Raw genomic sequence first — 25,560 nt, forward strand, 5'->3', positions numbered from 1 at the left:
CTCAGTTATTTGATGTTGGTTGGGGAACCCGGATGTGACTGGGTGCTGGGAGTGTCTGTCAAACGTTAAGGTAACACAGGGGTCAATTTAAACCAGCATAGTGTTGATAGCTAAGAAAATATTACAGAGTCGAAGTTCAGTTGGCTCTATTGTCATTTATGCCAGAATCATTTCTAATAGACACATTAATTGTTCACGTGAATATAGCTCTTATAAATTTAAGCAGATATGGAAAAAAGTAATGTTAGTTGCTCAAATCCATTTTTTCCACAGTACAATGTTTAATTTGAAACTGTGAATAAAATAATGAATGAATACTTACTAATCTTCTGAATTTTATCATGACTTTTAAATTTATATATAAATTGAAATAGGCAAGGCACCTGGGTGGCTCAGTTGGTTAAGTGTCCAAGACTCTTGATTTTGGCTCAGGTCATGATCTCACAGTTTGTGGGATTGAGCCCCGCATTGGGCTCTGTGCTGACAGCACAGAGCCTGCTTAGAATTCTCTCTCTCCCTCTTTCTCTGTCCCTCCCCTGTTCATGCTTTCTCTCTCTCTCTCTCTCTCTCTCTCTCTCTCTCTCTCTCTCTCAATAAATAAACATTTAAAAAAACATTTTAAAAAATGAAAGAGGCAATAAAATAATTTCAATGTTACTGAATGGATTTTTACAAATAACCTAATCTTGAAAAAATTCTATTGCATGAATTTCAAGACTCACCATTTCTCCAATATACACTGTATATCATTTAATTCCCTAACCTCTTGTATTTTCACTTATCTGTTTTTACGTTTTGTTATATTTGTTACACACGTAAAAAAAAACAAACAAACAAACTATGCAAAGTTGGGATTACAATAAAAGGGTAACTGCATTTCCTTTCACTGTCATTTAGGGACATTGTTGAACAGGCCGACTCAAGGATTATTTGATTCTCTGGGGAATGTAACTTTGCTTGAGTTACTGATTACTACTGATTTGGCCTAGATTCGTAATTGTAGATTTTTGCCTAGTAGGATTGCAAAGATCTGTCTGGTAAACAAAGTTACAACCAAAATTATCATTTTCTTGCCTTTTAGGACATTCAGTAGTTTTGTCTCTAACGCAAAGTGTTATAGGGTGAGCTGTGTCCCCCCAAATTCATATGTTGATGTCCTAACCCCCAATTCCATACAATGTATTTGAAGACAAGATTTTTGAAGAGGAAATTAAACTAAAACGAGGCCATGAGGATGGGCCCTAATCCAATCTGACTGGTGTCCTTGTAATAAGAGATCAAGAGATCAGGACACAGACACACACAGAGGGAAGGTCCAGTGAAGACACAAAGAGGAGATGGCTGGCCACAAGCCAACCAGAGGGGCCTTGGGAAAAACCAACCTGCCAGCACCTTGGTCCCTGACTTTTAGCCTTGGAATCATGGGAAAATAAATTTCTGTTGTTTAAGCCCCTGGTCTGTGGTACTTTGTTATGTTAGCCTCAGTAAATAAATACACTTAGCAAAGCCATTTCAGCATGCCTTTCCTGACTAAATAAATTCTTAAATTCTACTTTGAAACAGCTTTAATGTCGTACTGAATCTCTCACTAATGTGTTAAATAAACTTTCTATATTTGTATGAAAGTCATGTTTTTAACATTTTGAACATTTTACTTTGACATAAGTTTTGTAAAAAGCCCATAAAATTATCTCCCCGTTTTCCTATTTGACATTTATTCCATCTGAGTACACATTTCCAAATGTTCTATTGTTAATTCTTTTGATATCTGACAACATATTGATCAACCAGTATGGTATGAATCAATATTCTCATCAGCTTTTATTCCTTGTTTGGTTTTGTTTTTAGTATCCCTTAGGGACTTCAGTTGGAGTGCCCTATGGCCAGCCTTCTTCCAGTTCATTCAAATAATTCTCCTTCCTTCTTTGTGTTACCTTAGGTCAGAGGGAGCTGAGAGATTGCTTCTGAAGGGCCCAAGCCCTGAAAGCCTTTTTAGATTGAAAAGAGCACGCAACAGGGGAAACTGAGGCTTTTCTTGGCTTAAGAAAGCTGTTGGGAAGAAGTCACGCTGACCCATCACTGATGCTCTTCCCCAGGGAAGGTGACATTGGATATTTTGTATCACATTATTCAGTGATGTCATAAAATCTAATAGAACTCTTTTCCAGTTCATCTGGGACTTTATCTTTAATCTCAGCCATCAGAATGTGACACTTTATTCACAGCAACTCATCCCTTATTGATTTTACTGGAACAGCTATCCCACATCACCAGGGTGAATTAAATTGCTTCCATTTACCAAAGATAGAGAATAGCCCTGCTCTTTACAAAGAGATGGGTGATAGTCATTTTTATTTAGAAAAATATTAAGTAATTTTCAGTTAGAGAAGCACATTCAAAGCTTATTCAAAGCATTCAGAGCCAAGGAGGAAGCTCTTAGCCCACTGTGGAGAATGGTATAGTGTTTGGAATAATTATTAAATAATTATTTAATTAATTAATTTAAAATTAATAAATAAATAATAAGGTGGTACCGATACATGCTACAATATGGATAATCCTTAAAAATATTGTATAGGGGCGCCTGGGCGGCGCAGTCGGTTAAGCGTCCGACTTCAGCCAGGTCACGATCTCGCGGTCCGTGAGTTCGAGCCCCACGTCAGGCTCTGGGCTGATGGCTCGGAGCCTGGAGCCTGTTTCCGATTCTGTGTCTCCCTCTCTCTCTGCCCCTCCCCCGTTCATGCTCTGTCTCTCTCTGTTCCAAAAATAAATAAACGTTGAAAAAAAAATTTAAAAAAAATTGTATAAATGGGGGTGCCTGGGTGGCTCAGTCAGTTAAGTGTCTGACTCTTGATTTCAGCTCAGGTCATGATCTCACAGTTTGTGAGACTGAGCCCTGTGTCGGGCTTGGTACTGAGCAAGGAGCCTGCTTAAGATTCTCTCTCTCCCTCTCTCTCTCTGTCCCTCCCCTGCTTGCTCTCTCTCTCTCGACAAACAAATAAACTAAAAAAAATATTATACTCAGTGAAAGAAGTCAGACACAAAAGACCATATATTGTATGATTCCACATTCCATTTGGAATGTCCAGATTGGGCAAATCCATAGAGACAGGCAGTAAGTTAGTGGTTGCCTAGGGCTGGGCAGGATAGAGCAGGTAGGGAGTCACTACTAAGATGTGCAGATTTTCTTTAGGAGTAATACAAATATTGTACAGTTAATTACTGCGATGGGTGCACAACTCTGTGAATATACTAAGAGCCATTGAATTTTACACTTTAAAGTTTCTGTTAGAATAAGGTTTTCTGCCCAAGGTGGAGCCTGGGGTGGGGGGGAGGGTGCTTCATTCAGCCAGCAATCTTTTATCTTTAACAAAAAGGAGCAGCAGGCACTTTCTGCACTACTGATGGTAGTGTATATTACTATAGCCCCTTTGAAAACAGTTTCTCATTTTGAATAAAATTGAAGAATTACATACCTTATGACCTAGCAGTCCCACTGCTGGGTATTTTTGGTGCAACTGAAATGCTTTCAGGTGTGTACCAAAAGACATTTCATAGGAGCATTATTCAAAATATTCCCAAACTATTAGAAACAACCCAAATGTCCATAAATAGTAGAATGGATAAATAAAGTCATACAACTGTCATACCATCATATGGAAACCTATATGACAAAGAAAATGAATGAACTATAGCTAGATGCAGTGACATGGATGAATCTTAAAAACAAAAGTAAAAAGAGCCATGATGCAAAAAATTAAGTGTCCTCATATGTAATAATTAAAATAGGTAGAACTGACTATCTTGTTTAAGGATGTATACTTAGCTCGTACGACTACAAAGAAAAGCAAAGACTGAATTATCATCAAAGTCAGGATAGTGATTATATTTGTGAAAAGGAATTATGGTTGAGAAGGGCCAAGAAAGGCAATATGCCATTTCTTAACTCAGTGTTTACTCATTGGCATAAAGTACTAATGAGTTACAGAACTACAACCTGTGGGTTCAATCCTGCCTGCCACTTGTTCTTGTAAATAAAACTTTATTGGAACACAGCCACACTCATTTGTTTCTATATTGCCTGTGGCTGCTTTTCACTACAATGGCAGACTTGAGTAGTTGAGAGATAGATTGTATGACCACAAAGCCTAAAATCTTTACTATCTTGCCCCTTACAGAAAATATTTGCCAACTCTTGTTTTATACTAATTTGTTAAGCTATATTTTATATTTAATGTTCCTTTTGTAGTATTTAATTGTATTTCACAATTAAAAACAAGATTAAAAAAGAATGCGGTGTGATAAGTACAATGATGGCACCATCATGTGGGTAGGTTTTGAGATCATCCAGCAGGGCTCTGGGTTGCATGAGAAGGACTAGGAGGATAAGGAAATACTTTGGGGCATTTGATGCCTAAATGTATCTTAATAGATGAGTAAGAATCAGTCAGATGAAAATGACTGACTTCTACTTCTGGAAATACAATTGGCGAGGTTACTCAGAATAATACTCTTGCTAAAAATCAATGAAAATTAATATATGAAAAAATTTTTAAATCTTATCTTATCCACTCATTTTACCCAGATCCTTTCTAAAGTCTGATGAGCATCAGCATCAGAACATATTAACCCAGTGTTCAGTTCATCTCACAGTGCCAGTTCAGTTTTCCAAAAGTGGCCAACTAGGCACTCATGTTCCACACCTGGCTCTATGCCAGGGAGCCAGGCTTCTTGCCCATTTAAAGTCTGAGAGTAGGTTTGGGGCACCTGGGTGACTCAGTCCAACTCTTGATTTAAGCTCAGGTCATAATTTCATGGTTCGTGAGAGTAAGCTCCACTTCAGGCTCTGTGCTGACAACACGGAAGCTGCTTGGGATTCTCTCTCTCCCTCTCTTTCTGCCCCTCCCCCTCTCCCACTCTCTTTCTCTTTCTCAAAATAAATAAAAGATTTTTAAGTTAAAAAAATTTTTTTAAATAAAGTTTGAGAATATGTTCAGATTGTTTCAGCCCCAAGACTTCTAATAATTTCAAGTTCACTTTCACTGTGTATTAAAAACACCAAAGAGCTAACAAGATAATAAGGAATTACCAAACCCAACATTTAAGTGGAAAACCTCTATGGTTAAATGAAACTCTAATGTTCCTTCTGGAGCATTTGCCAACTGGTCAAAATTGAGCTTGGGTTTTCTTGACCTCGTGGGACAATGGGAGAAAAGTCAATACCTAGGACATGACCAGGGTGGGGTTGGTCTTATGAGAGGCCATCCCTCCATAAAGCGGGGACCCAAAAAGTCTATTCCTTAAGCAAACATCCACAAGAAAACTTAAATAAAATTGCATCAATACTGAGAAGAGTGTGGGAAATAAAAATTTCCCTAGAGTCATAACCACAACCTAACTCTTGTGTGGATTTGCAGTTCATAACCATATCACCTGGTGGTCTAATACAACTCAAGCTTTGAGGTTAGTTTAAATTTCTCTTGGACTAGTAGTGTCCCAAGACTGCTGGCAAAAATAAGCACAGATTCTCTCTTAGAGGAAAGTATCTTCAGCCTCAGGCAGATAAAACTCTAAAGATAGTTTTTCAAGAATAGTGGCCAATAGATAGCCAAAGCAAACAAGCATGCAAGTAACCAAACATCTTGAACAAGAATAAGTAAAATAGTAGATTGGAGAAATCAAACTTCAAACTTCAGATAATTAATTATCAGACAGAATATATAACAAATACTTAAGTGTATTTTTAAAAGTTTTTTTTTGTTTTTGGGTAACCTGAGTGGCTCAGTTGGTTAAGTGTCTGACTTTGGCTCAGGTCATGATCTCGTGGTCCAGGAGTTCAAGCCCCACATCAGGCTCTGTGCTGACAGTTCAGAGACTGGAGCCTGCTTCAGATTCTGTGTCTCCCTCTCTCTCTGCCCCTTCCCAGCTCACACTCTGTCTCTGTGTTTCTCTCTCAAAAATAAATATTTTTTTAAAAAAGATTTTTTACATAATCTCTACACCCAACATGGGGCTTGAACTCACAACCCCAAGATCCAGTAACATACACCAGTGACTGAGCCAGGCAGGCACACTTTCTTAATGTATTTTTAAAAAGAAATGCTCATAACAAGCTACAAAGCTTATATCTGGAGGAAATAAGAAACTATAAAATGTGATACAGCATATTTTAATAGTAACCAAATAAAACTTCTAGAAATAAAAAATAATAATTAAAATTAAAAAGTCAATTAGTGGATTAAAAGGAAGATAAAATACATGAAAAGAGATTTAAAAGACTAGAAAATAGAGTGAGAGTCTAACATCCATTTAATCAGAGTTCCAAAAGAGAAAGAATAGGATAAAGGAAACATTTGAAGGGGTAATTGTTGAAACTTTTCCTCAACTGATGGAAGACACTAATCCATAAATTCAAGAAATCAAAGAAATCCCAAGCAGGATAAAATATGAGAAACTCACATCTAAATCTGCCATAGCAAACCTGAAGAGAACTTAAAAGAAGACAGGGAAAAAACCCAACACTGTCATCAAAGAAAAAGAACAGACGTATGACTGACTGTTCAGCATCAGCTATAGAAGCCAGAGGACAGTGGAATAATATCAACAACATGCTGGAAGCAGTAAATGTCATTCAAGACTTCTAAAACCAGTGTACACATCCTTCAATAAAGTGAGAAAACTAAAGATATTTTTAGAATAAAACCTGAGAGAGGTTTCCAAAAATAGATCTTCAATAAAGAGAATTCTAAAAGATAATCTTTAGGTAAAAAGAAAGTGATGCCATGATGAAAGAAGGAGCAAAGCATAAAGCAAAAGAAAACAGAAGGTACATGGGTAAGGCAAACAAGCCCTGCTTGTATAAAACAAAGTATTAATGCTGGGGAATGGCAAAAAGATAGAATTAAAATAAATTACAGCATTTCCTGAGAAGTAGGTAGAAAGGGAAATGAAGCTAAATGTTTTTAAGTTTCTTCTATTGTTGAGGAGTAGGCTAAATGTGTTAATTAGTTTAGACTTCAAGAAGCTAAATATGTATGCTGTAATTTCTAAATATTTCTAACGTTTATTTATTTTTGAGAGAGAGAGACAGAGCACAAGTGGGGAGGGGCAGAGAGAGTGGAAGACACAAAACCTGAGCAGGCTCCAGGTTCTGAGCTGTTAGCACAGAGCCCAGTGTGGAGCTTGAACCCATGAACTATGAGATCATGACCTGAGCTGAAGTTCAACATTCAACTGACTGAGTCGCCCAGGTGCCCCATGTTGTAATTCCTAGAGTAATGTTTTTAAAATAGACACAGGATGTTACTTCCAAATTACTAGATGATAAGAAATGGAATGATAAAAAAAAACTAAATCCAAAAGAAAGCAAGAAAGGAGAGAAAATTATTTTTAAATTTGCCATGAGATCAGAGGGTGCTCGACAAATAATGAAACTAGTAACACAGATATCACACAGTAGGAGGTTGCTATTAAATGAAGTGAGAGCAGGCATTCTCAGCACTTAGCAGAGGAATTAAGAAGATGAAAATAGAGGAAGAATCTCTATTTCACCATCTATATAACCATGTGGGACTCAATGGGTCTCCAGCTTCCTCCAAAACATCTGATGATTTCATGGTGTGTCTTTAAACTTGTGTAGTGTCCAAAGGTGCTATAAGTCATAGCTGTTGTCCATCTCATCATCGAAACCAAATGGATCCACTCCTCAGTGGGATGCTGTCAGCCTCTCTTTCCTCGACTAGTCTGCTGGGTTCACAAAAGTCATTTGACTGTCAACCTGTATTGTGAATGTTCCTCTCATTCCTGGCAAAGTTGCGTTATCCAGGAAGAAGAGTTGCCTTTGTTGGATTTGAGGAACTCTCTTCCTTGTATAAGACAAATAGTTTTTTTCAGCTATGTGAGAGCTGAGTGTGGGAGCCATTGTTTAAGCTTTCCTGTGCTGGGTTTTGTGATAAATTGAGACTTTTGTTTTGTTTTGTTTTTCTTCCTTGCAGAGGAAATCAAATGCAGCAGGCCTCTTTATGGTGGGCTGGATCTGATGTGACAAAGACAACAAAGTCAGGAAGTTCAAGTGATGCTTCCTAGGATGGGTCCAAGCAAAAAACACCACTCTACCTTATGAAATAGAAAATATTATGCTAAAACAAACAATGCAAGAAATGGTCCTTTTAAGAAACACAAAACTCAAGTTCCTATCATCTCTCTCAGGAGACATTTCTCATTACTTAAGCCATTCAACAAACATTTACTTAGCACCTACCAGTATCTGTCCAGCATTATGCTAGTCAGTCCCTACCTTAAGGAACTCACCATATAGAGGAAGGACAGCCGGGCACACAGAGTGGTAGAACCCAGCATGAGCAATGCTGTGATAGAATTGAGCTCAGGGGTATAGGAGGGCCCTGGGGAACCCCGCATTTAAATGGGATGAAATAGAGGGGCCTGGGAAAGCTTCCAGGACAAGGAGAGATGACCCTGAAGTAGGTTGGACAGAAGTTAGCCAGGAGAAGATGAGAGGAAGTCTAGAGGCTTCAGGCAGAAAGAGTAGGTGGTGCAAAGGCACTAAGACACATAGATGGATGCAGCTCCTCAAGGAACTGCAAGTTCAGACATTCAAATCTACATAATTGCTGTACGAATATCTGAACTGTAGGCGTACACCCATAGAGAAGAAAAATCTCAGGTGTGCGGTTATATCACTGCAGTCAGTTTTGAGAAACTGAGGATCCAGAGGACTGACCAAAATGTGAATGATAGCAAAAGTCTAGACGGATCACAAATTTAGTTGCAATACAAATTGCAACTGTACAATCTTGAGCAAATTGTTTAATTTCTAAGGAATTTTTTTTACCTACAAAACAATAAAAATATTCCATAAATGGGTGGACATGACAGTGTTTTATGAGTTTTAGGAGCAAATGTGATGTAATGGTAACAACAATTGTGTTAAGGAACATTGTGGAAAGTATTAGCATTCTTAGTGTCATAATGTTCATTACTGGCACAAGGTTTGCTTGGTCTTCCCAGACCTCCACATGTCAAGAGACAGAAAGAAAGGAAGACTAGAGAAGATACAGTGGAGGGGATCAGAAGGGAAGGGCAGAGGATTCCAGGATCTCAGAGGCACTGGGGCTATTCATAGAGTAAAGGATGAGGAGGAAGGTGTGTGCCAGTGTTTGGCTGGGCTGCAGAAGGATCAGGAAGGGAAAGTGGCTAATTGTGTGGTGGGCAGATAAGTAAAAAGTGAGTCTGTCAATCAACATTCTGTGACTCTCAGCATATTTCTTGAGCAGTTATGATCACACTCTTTTTATTGTTATTATTTTTATAAAACTTCCAGAGCAAGGAAATCCCAAACTTATCAGTCTATTCAGTTTTCATCGTGCTTTCCAATGCACAGCTAAAACATGAATTCAAGTGCTAGCTAAGAGGAAAATCAGAGAAAATTCATTTGCATCATACCAGAATGCTAAATGTATAAAACATAACTATATATGTATTTTTAATTTCCTATGCTGTCTCTCCTTGGATAGAACCAAACTCTGACTTAAATCTTGCTTGCCATAAGAAGGCCCAAGTTGTATGTAATTATGGGAGGGAAGAGTGGGAGCTGAGACTCCATCCAGAGCCCCAAGGAACCCGAACTCTTTCTCTAGCCTCCCTTTCACACTATAGTCAGAGACGCTGCTCCTGTGGGAGAGGTGAGCGAGATTCATTCACAAGGCCACCTCTTTCTCTTCTCTGGGTATGTGGCAGCTGGTGGTTTGGGGCCATGGGGAAGGAGAGTAGAAAGAAGAAAAGTAGACAAAGGAAGCATGAGACAAGGACACTAAGCTTCCTTTTTGCTAAACCTCTAAAAAACATTTTGTTTAACAGCATCCTACACTTCCTGGACAGCCCACAAGATCTGACTTATTCTGTGATGTAGCTCATACCAGTGTTTCCCAAACTGAGTTCCATGGGACCCCCTTATCCTTCAAGATGTTTATCAATGGTAATCAGTGTTATGTAAAAACAGACAAGTAAATGGGGAGGAGGTGGGAATCTTTAGATAATTAAACATGCAAACATTAAGTTAAATGATAAACAGGCTTATCTACTGCAGGACCTCTCAGGTCCTTTAATATAATACATCTGCAAATCACCAAGACAGATGTATAGTATTTGGAAGTTTTCAAAGAAGAATTTTTTGTATGTGCATGCAGAACACCTAGTTGCCAGAGTGTTCTGCAGAATGCTAAACCAGAGTCCTAATAACTGCATATTGAAAAAATACTAATGTTAATTATACTGTCAATAACATACTATGTTTGGATATTCTACATGTTGAAGAGGGTTTTAGGAAAATCTGAAACAAGTGTGTGTGTATGTCTATATGTGTATAAATGTCTTTTATGCATCATCCCCTGGAATACAGTTTCATATATATAGATAGATATAGATATAGATCTATGCTTCATATATATATAGATCTATGCTTCATATATATATAGATATGTAATACAGCTTCACATATATATATAATGAAAAGCTAAATATATCTATATCTATATATCTATATCTATATATATAATTTCAATTTTCAACACATGACGGTGGAAAGCAAAGTATAATGAACTCATGGCCTGGCATCAGCAGTCATCATACCTGCCAATCTCATATCCTCTATCCTTCCCTCTTTTCCTCCCCACCCCTGCCAGCTGGTTTATTTTGAAGAAAATCTCAGACATCCTCTCATTTCATCTGTAAATACTTGAATGTGTATCTCTAGAATGGATGAATTCTCTTTACAAACATAACCATAATACTATCACCATACCAAAAATTTCAAAATAATTGACATCATTTTAACTATTTCTTTTCAATAAAAGTTGTAAAATAGGCAAGTCAAAAGTTTACTGAGCACATACTATGTGCCAGGCACTGTGCTTAAATCTTTTTTTTTTTAATTTTTTTTTCAACGTTTATTTATTTTTGGGACAGAGAGAGACAGAGCATGAACGGGGGAGGGGCAGAGAGAGAGGGAGACACAGAATCGGAAACAGGCTCCAGGCTCCGAGCCATCAGCCCAGAGCCTGACGCGGGGCTCGAACACACGGACCGCGAGATCACGACCTGGCTGAAGTCGGATGCTTAACCGACTGCGCCACCCAGGCGCCCCTGTGCTTAAATCTTTATCAGCTTTTTTTTTTGTCTCACAGCTACACTTGGCAGTAGTTACTTTACTGCCCATTTTGCAACCAAGGAAGCTGCCACTTAGACTTCCCCCAGTGGAGTGGTTAAGCTTGCTCGAACTCACAAACCATGAGATCATGACCCAAGCCAAAGTTGGACACTCAACATACTGAGCTACTCAGGTGCCCCTAAAACTGCTTATAAATCCCTAGCAGTGCTTTTGCTGGGTCATAGAGTAGATCTATTTTTAATTTTTTGAGGAACCTCCACAGTTTTCCAGAGTGGCTGCACCAGTTTGCATTCCCACCAACAGTGCAAGAGGGTTCCCGTTTCTCCACATCCTCTCCAGCATCTATAGTCTCCTGATTTGTTCATTTTAGCCAGTCTGACTGGCATGAGGTGACATCTCAGTGTGGTTTTGATTTGTATTTCCCTGACGAGAAGCGACATTGAGCACCTTTTCATGTGCCTGTTGGCCATCTGGATGTCTTCTTTAGAGAAGTGTCTATTCATGTTTTCTGCCCATTTCTTCACTGGATTATTTGTCTTTCGGGTGTGGAGTTTGGTGAGCACTTTATAGGTTTTGGATACTAGCCCTTTGTCTGATACGTCATTTGCAAATATCTTTTCCCATTCCATCGGTTGCCTTTTAGTTTTGTTGATTGTTCCCTTTGCTGTGCAGAAGCTTTTTATCTTCATGAGGTCCCAATAGTTCATTTTTGCTTTTAATTCCCTTGCCTTTGGAGATGTGTCAAGTAAGAAATTGCTGCAGCTGAGGTCAGAGGTTTTTTCCTGCTTTCTTCTCTAGGGTTTTGATAGCTTCCTGTCTCACATTCAGGTCCTTTATCCATTTTGAGTTTATTTTTGTGAATGGTGTAAGAAAGTGGTCTAGTCTCATTCTTCTGTATGTTGCTGTCCAGTTCTCCCAGCACCATTTGTTAAAGAGACTGTCTTTTTTCCATTGGATATTCTTTCCTGCTCTGTCAAAGATTAGTTGGCCATACTTTTGTGGGTCCAATTCTGGAGTCTCTATTCTATTCCATTGGTCTATGTGTCTGTTTTTGTGCCAATACCATGCTGTCTTGATGATAAAGTCTGGGATTGTGATGCCTCCCACTTTGGTCTTCTTCTTCAATATTACTTTGGCTAATTGGGGTCTTTTGTGCTTCCATACAAATTTTAGGATTGCTTGTTCTAGTTTTGAGAAGAATGCTGGTGCAATTTTGATTGGGATTGCATTGAATGCGTAGACTGCTTTGGGTAGTATTGACATTATAGCAGTATTTATTCTTCCAATCCATGAGCATGGAATGTTTTTCCATTTCTTTGTATCTTTTTCAATTTGCTTCGTAAGCTTTCTATAGTTTTCAGCATACAGATCTTTTACATCTTTGGTTAGGTTTATTCCTAGGTATTTTATGCTTCTTGGTGCAATTGTGAATGGGATCAGTTTCTTTATTTGTCTTTCTGTTGTTTCATTATTAGTATAAGAATGCAACTGATTTCTGTACATTGATTTTGTATCCTGAGACTTTGCTGAATTCATGTATCAGTTCTAGTAGACTTTTGGTGGAGTCGATCAGGTTTTCCATGTATAATATCATGTCATCTGCAAAAAGTGAAAGCTTAACTTCATCTTTGCCAATTTTGATGCCTTTGCTAGGAATTTACCCAAGGGATACAGGAGTGCTGATGCATAGGGGCACTTGTACCCCGATACTTATACCCCGATAGCAGCACTTTCAACAATAGCCAAATTATGGAAAGAGACTAAATGTCCATCAACTGATGAATGGATAAAGAAATTGTGGTTTATATACACAATGGAATACTACTTGGCAATAAGAAAAAATTAAATATGGCCTTTTGTAGCAATGTGGATGGAACTGGAGAGTGTTATACTCAGTGAAATAAGTCATACAGAAAAAGATACCATATGTTTTCACTCTTATGTGGATCCTGAGAAACTTAACAGAAGACCATGGGGGAGGGGAAGGGAAAAAAAAGTTAGAGAGGGAGGGAGCCAAACCATAAGAGACTCTTAAAAACTGAGAACAAACTGAGGGTTGATGGGGTTGGTGAAGAGGGGAAAGTGGGTGATGGGCATTGAGGAGGGCACCTGTTGGGATGAGCACTTGGTGTTGTATGGAAACCAATTTGACAATAAATTTCATATTAAAAAAATAAAAATTAAAAAAGGAAAAAACCCTGCTTTTAAAAATAATTCCTCCATGCTCATAAAAACCTTTAAAATAGCATTCACACAAACCCAAACTAATTGCATTAGTGTGCCTTTGCTCATTTTCTCAGAAAATTATTAAACAAATTAGGGTGTGATTTATGATTTTGCACACACTCATGATTTGAACAAGTGCCTTTTGAGGTTATGTGACAGCTCTAATAGGATGACTTATTTAATTCCTACTGTTCTTTTGCAAGTGTAACCACCTTTCACTTTGTTTTTGCTTGGTTTTCTATCAGACTTCAGAAAACAATCCCACTTTTTATGTAGTAAGAGTTCAAATGTATTCCTCTACAAATTATTTACAAGCATTCTGTGATGAATGAAAGCTGTTCCCTTTCATTCTATGCATTCTCTGAGTTCCTCTGCAGATAATACTGTTTGTAACACCACTTGTGGGCAACCTTTCACGTGACCTGTGCAAAAGCAGGGAGAAAAAAACTGTGAGTCTGTAGAAACTAACCTCTACAGAAACAGTATGTCTCCAAAGTGCTCCAAATCATGGATTTCAGATCAAGAAATAGCAGAGATATGCTTTGTGTAGATTTGGATTTTCTTTCTCATCATCCTCATGTCTGTGAATGTGGTGTACCCGATCAATTTCAACTAGCACATGAACCAGACACTCAGAAGGTGAATCTAGACCAATGAAAATTTTAACATGTAATAGCAATTTGGAATCTCTCCAATGAGATTGCTTTGCTCCAGTATAGTTTGAAGTCTCCACGACTTATTGGTTTAGAGCCCAATGATCTTAGAAAGTCTCTTCCCCATATGAAAATGAAACAATACAGTTCTCTGTAATGCTTTCTCTGTGCAGATGCTAACTACATTCTACATTCTTGACCAAATGCATTATACTCATTAGATTTATTCAAAAATACATCTATTGCCTGAACACACCTGGTACATCCACAGAAAGTGAATAATTGTAAGGATTGAATGAAATTAAGCACCCCAGATTAGAGATGGTTTTGTGCAAGGATAAGTCACAGCTGGTGCCCTTTTAGAAGGTGAAATGAGACTAATTGGATAATCTAGAAACCAATTAGACTGAACTAGGCAAAAGAAGTCACTGTTCAACTAAAAGAGATATATTCAATGGCAGAGGGAGAAAAAGCTTGTAGTATATAAAAATGTGACATGAGGAATTGGAATTCTGTTTGACATTAACTTTAAGATTTCTTTTCTCTGTAATAGTATAGGACACTAATGGTCAGATGGTGAACCTGAGTTAGAGGGAGACTGGATTTTTCAGATACAAGAGAGCATATACATGGGTCTGGCTATCTCATCAGTGAGTGCCATAAAAGGAAGTTTTTTGTTATGTCAGTTGCAATTAAACATTCTTTGAAAATAAAATGAATTTTGGTTTTTTTTTAATGTTTACTTATTTTTGAGAGAGAGAGAGCATGAGCAGGGGAGGGGCAGAGAGAGAGGGAGACACAGAATCCAAAGCAGGCTCCAGGCTCCAAGCCCTCAGTACAGAGCCCAATGTGGGATTTGAACCCACAAAATGAGATCATGACCTGAACTGAAGTCAGACACTTAACCGACTAAGCTACCCAGGCGCCCCCAAAATAAAATGAATTTTAGACCTAATTCTACTTAGCAGTCTATGTGGCTATATGCTCAACCCAAACAAAAGCCTTAATTATGCTGTTAGTAAAAGAGTCATATGCAGAGCAAATGTCTTTTGCACATTTAGCACATTAGGAAGGCATACACTGTGAATAAATCCAAGAATGTTCTTGTATTAGCATGTAACTACTCAGAGTCTTCATTTCTATGAGGGCTGGTCAAACTAGGGACACCAGCTGTCACCTGTCATAGATGAAATTAACTGGTCCTTTGGGAGGAAGGTATGAAATTGACCCCATGGCCTCCAACCAACTGGCCTCAACAGCTCTGGAGCAAGGCAAAGTAATGTTTGGATTTCACTGCATCTAATATTTGATGTAGTAAACAGCAAAGAGACCACTGGTCAACCAGAGGATCATGGTGTTCCACTGTATTTCCAAGATCTGTTCCAATGCCTAGTACTGACCGGAGCAAAGTTAACATGCAAATATCACGTAATCATCAGTGACATAATAAGACCTCAATTTGGCCCTAACAAGTTGAGCCTAATAACAGTAGGCTCTCTCTTGGTTATTTCCAGTCTCTATGGAAATGGGTGGGCATCTTAGGAAGTTCTTTGGGTGGCTGCAGGACCGACACAAAGAATGGAGGGAGCCATGTTCTCAGCTTCCATAGGTCACTGAGAAGGACCTGTCCCAATGCAGAAAGCCCAGGATGTGAGCACTTAAGCCAAAGCAAAACGGATAAAGCAGCCTGGCAGAGCTCCCACCCAAGGTCTTGAGACGCCGACCACTTCTCTGGACACAACCAGAAAGAAAGAGCTGAACTCAAGAGGGCTTCCTTGGAGAACATTTTATACCATGTCACCTGGTTGTTTCTTCTCTCCTCCTGCTAGTCCTTCATCACAGTTACCATTCAGCTTTCCCTGTTCAGTGGAGTCTCCTGGCACTACTTGAAACCAGCTGCTGCCAACCCACTTCTTACCCACACAGTTGGCCTCCTTCTTTGCCAGGTCATGAAGGAGTCTCTCCACATGCTGTTTTCCTTGACTCCTGGTCTGAGGGGGTTGATGTGGTGTCATCTGTCCTCTACTGGATGGCTTTTTTTTTAATTTATCTATTTTGAGAGAGAGGGAGAGAGAAACAGAGAGAGAGACAGAGACAGAGACAGAGAGAGACAGAGAGAGCATGTGTGCACATGAGTGGGGGAAGGACAAAGAAAGAATCCCAAGCAGGCTTCACACTGTCAGAACAAAGCCTGGTACGGTACTCAAACTCACAAACCTTATGACCTGAGCTAAAATCAAGAGTGGGACACCTAACTGACTGAGCCACCCAGGCACCTGTCTACTAGATGGCTTTTTAAAGCAGCCAGCCCTAAACAGGGAAACTCAGCTGAGAAGATAAACAGGGCAAACCTCAGCCTCCATCACTTATTGATCATAAGTCCTTCCCACTTTACTACCCACCCCACCCCCTACACCAGAAAAATACCCTCCCCAAATTTCAAGATCCAGGCTGATTCCTGGTGCAGCTCCCCAAAGGGAAGCCAGCTGCCATCTGAAGTTGGCTCCAGTGACCTGGCCAAACCTCAAAGCTCAGGATCTTTTTAATGAATGTCCTGTGATCTCTCCTCTAGAACTCCTTTTGGAAACTTATTCCTGGTACCTGATGATGGTGTCCCACTAGAGGTAGAGTGCTGGCCCTGGAGACCTCAGATATATCCCAACAACTACTTTCAAGTGCTGTCACACAGAAGATAGTCATTGCTGTTTGTTGAGTGAATCTCTGCCCTGCTTCCAAAATGTATTCATGTGGTGTTGGGGCGGGGGGGGGGGTGTCTTTTTTTGAGGAAGATTTTTTAAATTATGGTAAAATATGTATAACATAAAATTTACCATTTTAACCAGCTTTAAGATTACAATTCAGTGGCATTAATAATTTACATTGTGCAACTATTATCATTATTAAGCTCTAGAACTTTTCCCTAATCCCATACTGAAACTTTATACTCATTAAACAGTGTCTCCCTATTTCTCCTCTGGTAACCACCATTCTTTCTGTCTCTATGAGTTTCACTATACTAGGTACCTCATATAAGTGGAATAACCCTTTTGTGACTAACTTATTTCATTTAGCATAATGTCTTCAAGGTTCACCCATGTTGTAGCATGTAATAGAGTTCCATTCTTTTTTAGGGCTAATATTCCATAGTATGTAAATATCACATTTTGTGTATTCATTCATCCATTGATGGACACTTGGGTTGCTTCTACCAGTTGGCTATTGTGAATAATACTGCTGTGAATGAGGGTACAAATTACAAATATACATTCAGGTCCCTGCTTTCAGTCCTTTTGGACACTGAAGGAATTCAGATCAAGTCTCCCCAGAATGTGCCACTTTAGCATGTGGACTGTTTTGAGCTAAAGGCAGTTGAGACCCTGTGGGCTCAAGAGAAAGTTTGCTCCTCCCTTAACCACCTAGAAGAATCTAAATTGGGATATTTCCCAGAATAAAGTTACTACAGAGATAAATTTTATCTGTGTGACCCATCAGTATGGCAGGGCAAACATCTAATTACCAAACATTTGCCCTTTTTCTTATTGTCCTATGAATTGCCCTGTTCCCCTGTCATGCCCCAGGATGCTATCCATTCCTCAGCTCAGGATGGCATGTATACCTCATTTTACCTTTCTGTCTATACACCTCTTATATATGTGGGGTTCTCATACAAACAAAATTAAATTTGTTTTTCTCCTGTTAATCTGCCTGATATAAATTTAATTCTTAGGATGGCCATAAGAATCTTTGAAGGATGAAGGAAAATTTTTCCTCCCAAACAGTACATACCCAAGAAGTGGAACGATGGGTCATATGTTAATTCTATTTTTAATTTTTTAAGAAACCACCTGTTTTTATAGTAGCTGCACCATTTTGCATTCCCACCAGCAAGAGAACATGGTTCCACTTTATTCACATCTTCATCAACAATTGTTTTTTTATTTCTTCTTTTTAATAATAGCAATCCCAATGCATGTGGAGTGATATTTCATTATGATTTTGATTTGCATTTCCTTCAAGGCCAATGATATTTAATCTCTTTCCATGTTGTATGTCACTGTATGATGAAGTCATTTGTATGTCTTCTTTTGGTGAAAATATTCAAGTCCTTTACCCATTTAAAAAAATTTTTTTTAATGTTTATTTAATTTTGAGAGAGAGAGAGAGAAATTGACAGAGCACAAGCCGGGAAGGGGCAGGGAGAGAGAGGGAGGCACAGAATCTAAAGCAGGCTCCAGGCTCTGTCCTGTCAACACAGAACCCAACTTGGGGATCGAACTGAGCTCATGACCTGAGCTTAAGTCACGCTTAACCGACTGAGCCACCTAGGCGCCCCTTTGCCCATTTTTTAACTGGACTGTTTTGTTGTTGCTGTTGTTGAGTTGTCAAGTGTATTTTTAGTCTAGATGAAGAAATCCTTATGAGAGAACTTATAAGCAGTCAGCAGCCAAAGTAACGGTTGCCTGACTGAGCTCTTCTTCATGCAACACGCCCTGCATTTATTAGCTCACTTAATACTTACAATAATCACACAATCCCTGGTAAGAGAAGTGAGGTTGGGAGAGAGTAAGCAGTTAAACATCATGCAGCACCAACGTGAACATATTGCTCTTGAGGGCAAAGACTCCCAACATCTGGCTGCAGGTTTGGGGGATCACTCCAAGCAATTCCCAACAGGAGCTACCACTAGAGTAACCTGGGGTCGTCCTCTCAAAAGTCCTGATGCCCGCTCCCCTCAAAACTCAGGACCAGTGGTTCTCAGCCCTGGGTGCACTCTAGCATCACTAAACTCCTGGGGAGTTTGTAAAAGCCAGTTTGCGCAGGCCCCTCCCATCCCCAGACCAATTACATCGGAACCTCTGGTGTTGGCGCTAGGGCGTCAATATTTTTCAAAACTCCACGTAATTCCAAAGTGCGGGCAGCGTTGAAGACCACTGCTAGTCAAACACCACGACCTGGTTTGAAACTTATACACTGATTTTTCTTTATTGCTTCCTCCTTTGTTTGATGGATTGGCAGCAAGGTGAGAAGCGCGCCTTCTGTATTTCTGTCTTTCGATCTTTTGACCCCGCCCGCCCCCAACCAACCCTCGCAGCTGGCCGCAGCGCGTGACAGACGAGCCTCCGCCGCGCGCCAGGGGGCTCCAGCCTCGCTGTCTCGTCTCCGGCCCCCGCGCCCGCCGCGCGCCCCGCTCTAAAGTAAACACCGAGGAGCGGCGGCGGCCCGACGGGTGCAGCGCCGCCGCCCGCTCCCTGCCTCGGTGCGGCGGGCGCAGGTCTGCGCCATGGCCGAGGATGTGCCAGCCTCCCCGTCGGGCGGCGTGGGCACCCGGGGCGTGCACGGCGGCATCATCCAGTGGTGAGCGGCCCGGGCGCCTTCCCACCCGGCCGGGTTTCGAGGTCAGGGCTGGGAGGCGCTCTGGGCCCGTAGAATGGAATAGGTGGTGCAGGGAAGGGGGGAAACCTCACTTCCTCCGTTGCTGTCCCCAGGACCTGGGGCCAATGCCCAGTGTGAGGAGCGACCGTCTGCGCTCCAGGAGCCCTGATTTAAAAAAAAAAAAAAAAAAATCTGGAAGGACAGACGTTCACATCCAGGACCAGCGCCTTTTGATGCTGGCTTGCCCGAGCCTAGCCCTGGATGGGACTCAAGACACACGTACGCGCGCGCGCGCACACACACACACACACACACACACACACACACACAGAGTAAAAGCCCTCCTGGTGTGGGTTTTCCATGGGAGGACTTCCCTGTTGGTCACACTGACCGCGGGAAGCAATCCAGACCGCCCCCCACCAGGGGTCCTGTTGGTTGGACTCTGGCTTACATATACATCTGAAGGCACGTGGGCGTTGGCCCTGAGAGGAAATGTTTCCCCTTGGTATGAGATCCAGAATGGGATGTTTTCTAACTTAAAGCAAAGCAATTTTTAGCTTTAACAATGCATTCCACATTGTTTGTAAAATTCACTTCTGGCTATTTAAATAGGGGCAGAAAAACTGGAAAGAAAAATATCATTAGCCCTTGGGACTGATGAACTCATGGGTTTGTAGCTTTTCATAAATAGGAAAATAATTGAAACCAGTCCTAAAACCTAAAGCCTAACATTTAAAAGGTGAATAAATAGCAGAGTAAATAGAAGAATCTGATTACTTTTTAACAAGATTTTAAGAAATATTTCTCAGGAAAGGCTTTTTGAAAAAGTTATATGAGTGAAATAGAAAAATGAAGGGTGTGTTTGTGATTATAACATGAAAAGGCCTAAAAGGTTACCCTTTTCCTCCAAAAGAAAATGTTTGATATATTTTATCTTGCATAAGAGAAAAAAATCAAAAAAATACATATTAGAGCCCACACGGTGTTTTCAGAATATTACACAGCAGTGCTGTCTTTCTTTTACACTCACTAACTCAGACCCCTCAGCACAGTGGCTCCTTCTTGGAAGAAAGGACTATGAGGATGCCTTTGTCAACTATTCCAGGTCACCATTTAGTAAATTGGAGTTTCTGGGGTTTGCATTATATTCCAGAGACTTGAAAGAATGATTAGAGATTCAAAAATACCTGGACACCTTCCTCACATTGCTTGTGAACTGACACAATGCAGGCTGCCCACAGTGCAGGTGCCCTAAATCGCTTAGGATACTGTAGACCATTTTAGCAGTGAGCTGAACTAATTCAAGTCCTATGCTGTGAATTCCTACCCCTGCAGGCCTCTAAAACACAGGGGTCACGCTCTTCAAGTTTGAGGAGGAGGTGAAGCAATGGAAGTGAGGAGAGGCATAGTTTCCTGTAGAGGGCTTCTCTTTAGGCATCCAGTCTATGAGGCAGAATGTTTAACAGATCATTGGTACTGGTGGTTTTAACATTGATGTTAAAAACACAGCCCCGGGGCGCCTGGGTGGCGCAGTCGGTTAAGCGTCCGACTTCAGCCAGGTCACGATCTCGCGGTCCGTGAGTTCGAGCCCCGCGTCGGGCTCTGGGCTGATGGCTCAGAGCCTGGAGCCTGCTTCCGATTCTGTGCCTCCCTCTCTCTCTGCCCCTCCCCCGTTCATGCTGTGTCTCTCTCTGTCTCAAAAATAAATAAAACGTTAAAAAAAAAATAAAACACAGCCCCAACCACTTTGCACCCATTAGGAGGGCCATTATCAAACAAACAAAAACAGAAAATAACAAGTGTTGTCAAAGACATGGAGAAATTGGAGCCCGTGTGCACTGTTGGTGGGAATGTAAAATGGTGCAGCCATATGGAAAACAGTATGGCGGTGCCTCAGAAAAATTGACAATAAAACTACCCTTATGATCCCACAGTTCCACTTCTGGGTACGTACCCCAAAGAATGGAAAGCAGGGACTCAAACAGATTTTTGCACACACATGTTTATAGCAGCATTATGTATAATAGCCAAAAGGTGGAAATAATCCAAGTGTCCATCCACAGATAAATGGGTAAACAAAATGTGATATGTATATATAATGCACTATTACTCAGCCTTAAAATGGAGGAAAATTCTGATACATACTACAATATTGGATGACTCTTGAAGATATGCTAAATGAAATAAGCCAGTCACAGAAAGGCAAATATTATGTGATTCCACCTGTATGAGAGACCTAAGGTAGTCACATTCATAGAGGCAGAAAGTAAAATGGTGGTTGTCAGGGACTGGGGCACAGGGAATGAGGAGTTAGTGTTTCATGGGTACAGAATTTCAGTTTTGCAAAATGAAAAGACTTGGTTGAATGGATGGTGGTGAAGGTTGCACAACCATGCAAAGGTGCTTAATGCCACTGAACTGTATATTTTAAAATGGTAAATTTTGTTACATGTGTATTTTATCACAATTAAAAATATATATATTTTTTAAAAACCGCACATGCAATAGAGCCGCTCAGTTTGTAATCCAGACCCTTGGTATCCTGGAAGGTCTTAAAGATGCCCAAGGAGACCAGCTTCCTAGAAGAGCAGCAGTGGGTACTGACTGGCAGCTGAGCTGTCCAGGCACTCAGAAACAGCTCAGGCTTCCCAGTGGAAGTCAAGGGAGGCTGATTGTTGTCACGTGGAAGAAATGTTCCATTTTCAGCATTACTTCATTACTTCATTTTCTAGTCACTAATCAGGTCCTCAACATTTCTTAGAGGCTTCAGTGCCACTGTCATAAGCATATGATAAATTCTCCAAGGAGAAAGGTCCTGGAAGGAATGGAACTGTCTCCAGGAATAGAAGTAATAGACGTTTTCTGTTTCACAGACAGGAAGGACTATAGAAATGGAGAGAGAGGTGGTCAGACCTCCGGGAGCACAAAGGGATGAAGACCAGTGACTTGACTTCCCCTGCTAGGGGGGTGCAGACCAAACAGGTCTGACTGGGTGGGGCCCCTGGCTTCACACCTCTGAGGAAACTAAGCATCTTCTAATCCCAATGCATGCTGAGCCTGGCTATAGACTAAAATAACTGTCTCCCACATGTAATATGGCTTTCTCAAATTTCTGAAGACTATGGAAATTAATAAAATGCAAATTTATTTTGAAAGATACAGAATTCATAAGAATTTTTGATCAGGCTGAATCAAAGGGTACTATAATTCCCAGCATATGTAATTCCCAGAGTTATGTTTTTCTTTGCCATGAAAAGGAGCACTCAGAAAATGTGAGAATCGCAGGGCTAGGTATGTGTGCTCTGATGTTGGTTATTATCAGACTGCCCATCACTCAAATGAAGAGAACATCATGAATGTTTTTAAGATCCTAGCAATCAACTTCATCTGATTGTGAGACCTGGAAAATACAGTTCCTATGCAGCTCAGCAAGGAATTCAGTGATCAGATTCACTCCATACCAGGACAAGCTTTATAATTATGGACCAGCAAATGACATTTTGGTTGCACAGTGTGAAATCATGAACCAATCTCACCTGCCAATGGTTCTGCCCAGCCTTACTGCCTACACATCCCCAGTCAGCCTCTCCTTGGATCCACATGGAGTTGAAAGTCAGGCTCACTTATCACAGGTGTTTCTGTGCTACCAGTCTACCAGCATGGATGTCTTTCTTGCTTCTGCTCAAGGTTTTGGAGGTGGACACTGAAATGGTAACAATAAGAGCTTCCATGTGCCTGCAAGTGTACTAGGCACATCACGTGCTTGTTTTCCGGTCACAAAAGCCCTATGAGGGTTCTCCGAATCAGAGTTTAAGCATGGGTCTGTGAGGTGCAAAGCCTTGGGTAATACTCATGATCGTAATTTCCTATGAGCATAGGAGACTGAATGCTGAACAAACTGCTGTTTGAGCTGAAGTAAAGGCACGACTCCGAATAGATGCTCAGACTGAACAAACTAAAACCTCTTTCAAACCTTCCATTTTTCCGAGTTAATGTATGCTGGCTGCCCACCACAGGCCAGTCTCTGAGATCTGGCTGAGGACTTTGGGGAAATGACCAAAGGCACATAGACTGAAATGGGGTGCAGCCAGGATCAAAGCAGCAAAGTCACCAAGCGGCAGTGCAAGGCTTAAAGCCAAAAAGCAGCCCTTTGTTTAGGTGTGTGATGGAGAAAAAAGTCTCATCGCAGACCTTCGCCGTTATTCTTATTGATAGTATCATTTAGCCTTGTGCACCCAGCAGGGTCAGTAACGCCATTTTGAAAGAGGAGGACACAGTTCACAGAGGCCTGGAACACATGAATTTCCATGATGAGGAAGAGCAGTTCGCAAAAATTTAAACTAGAGTTCATTTTAAGGAGTGAATATTTTGTGTGTTTCTTTTTTAAGGAGACCGTTCTGTGACTAAATCAGTAGTAGCTATGAATAAGCAACAGTGAGTTTGAACTTAACATCTATCACATTGTGCTGCAGCTTCCACGGCATAGCTATTTTTTGTTATACTTCAGGTATGGGTTTTTCATGTATCAGCAAATGGTGTCTTGACAAAAAGTGTATACAAACATCACCTAGTTATATGAATTTGCTACTCCCTGTTCCCACCCCACCAATAGACATCATCCTGTATTCAAGATTGAGCCAGATAATTGGTGCCGGAGCAGCTAGATTTAAGCCATTGTCAAGTATCCCAAGTGTCCCCTTCTCACAATGATGTTAAGAAGACTCTCAGAAAACCCCCTTCTTGGGCAGGTACTGGGTTGAATAGTGTCCCCCCAAACGCATATCTATCTGGAATCGCAGAATGTGACCATATTTGGAAACAGGGTCTTTGCAGATGTAATTAGTTAAGATGACATCATGCTGGAGTAGGCTGGGCCCTAAATCCAATCTCTCACATCCTCCTTAGAAGAGGAGAGAGGACGCTCAGAGAAGAGAAGCCCAGGTGAAGACAGAGACAGACGTGAGTGCAATGCCTCTATAAGCCGAGGAATGCCAAGGATATCTAGCAACCACTAAAAGCTAGGAGAAGAGCATACAACACATTCTCCCTCAGAGTCTCTGGAAGGACCCATTCCTATGGACACCTTGATTTTGGACTCTCAGCCTCCAGAACTGTGAGAGAATAAATCTCTGTTGTTTTAAGCCACCTGGCCTCTGGTCATTTATACACCTCAGATACAGGGCCAAAGATTCCTCCCCCACCCTCCACCATATGTTGTTTTTTCATTTTCCTAGGAAGCCAATGAATGGGTCAACAACTGTGACTGTGGTCTTTAGCTCTCAGGGAAAGTAAATTTGGGCCTCAGCATACCTCATCCCAGAAAATAAGCTGTATATCATCAATGAGAAAGAAGAGATATTGGTAAATTCCCTGCTGAAAAATTCTTCTATGTTTAAAAATTACATTGGCTTGCTTTGGATATTTCTCTAAAAGAGAAAGAGAATGAGAAGAACCCGAGAGTCTCTCCTCAACTAGGACAGGGAATATTGTGATCAGATGTCACTAGGGACCACACTTTCGGACCTCAGTCTCCCTCACTTCTTGCCCCACACACATACCGGTTGCTGGAACAGGAACCTGTCTGTCCCCAGAGGGCTGGCTGTGGGCTGTGAGCCACAGGCAGAGCCCTTGGTTGCCAAGAAGGGGCCCCCGCCTGCCCCCCGCCGGGCGTGGGAGCACTTGAACAGTGAAGACCCCACCCTGAGCAGAGGCCTAGGGTGCAGCAGATCACATAAATGCCACTCAGCTGAAGAGTGAAAGTGTACTGCCTCTCTGTCTCTTGGTTTCTTGTATTTTATATCTCATCTCAGTTTAAAAGATCAAAATATAGTGGCCTGACCAACAGGACTCAGGTTTAAAAACTGTGCAAACAACTGGAGGACGGAGGCAAAGCGTCACACACGTGCCCTGGGTCACAGGCACACAGGGACTGGCAGGCTGTGCTGGCTCCAGCAGTCACCTGCAGGGGTGATAGAGCAAATACATAATTCCCACTTTTTAGCTACAGAGATCTTGGCTGCTGAGCCAAGTGTCTGATGAGCCAATAATTCGGGCTTCTTTTTAATATTCCTACATGCCAAAAACAAAAACAAACCAAAAAACAAACAAAACAAAACGACAATA

The 25,560-nt window shown here is 40.8% G+C and overlaps 1 protein-coding gene across 11 annotated transcripts in view; it reads left to right on the top strand.

Annotated features, from left to right (window-relative positions):
- The window catches only part of RFX8 (regulatory factor X8), a 262,472-nt gene that overhangs the window by 178,716 nt on the left and 58,196 nt on the right, over positions 1-25,560 (top strand). Inside the window, exon 1 of one of the 11 annotated variants that reach the window (XM_023251564.2) lies at positions 19,262-19,419. The exons of 9 other annotated variants lie outside the window; for them this stretch is intronic. In XM_023251564.2, coding sequence (XP_023107332.1) covers positions 19,346-19,419 — 74 coding nt within the window. In that variant the 5' untranslated portion in view covers positions 19,262-19,345. Of the gene's footprint in view, positions 1-19,261; positions 19,420-25,560 lie in introns of those variants that run through there. One more of the 11 variants, XM_023251561.2, reaches the window with a different exon arrangement.

This window comes from Felis catus, chromosome A3 (assembly GCF_018350175.1).
Source record: "Felis catus isolate Fca126 chromosome A3, F.catus_Fca126_mat1.0, whole genome shotgun sequence".
NCBI classification, from domain to species: domain Eukaryota; kingdom Metazoa; phylum Chordata; class Mammalia; order Carnivora; family Felidae; genus Felis; species Felis catus.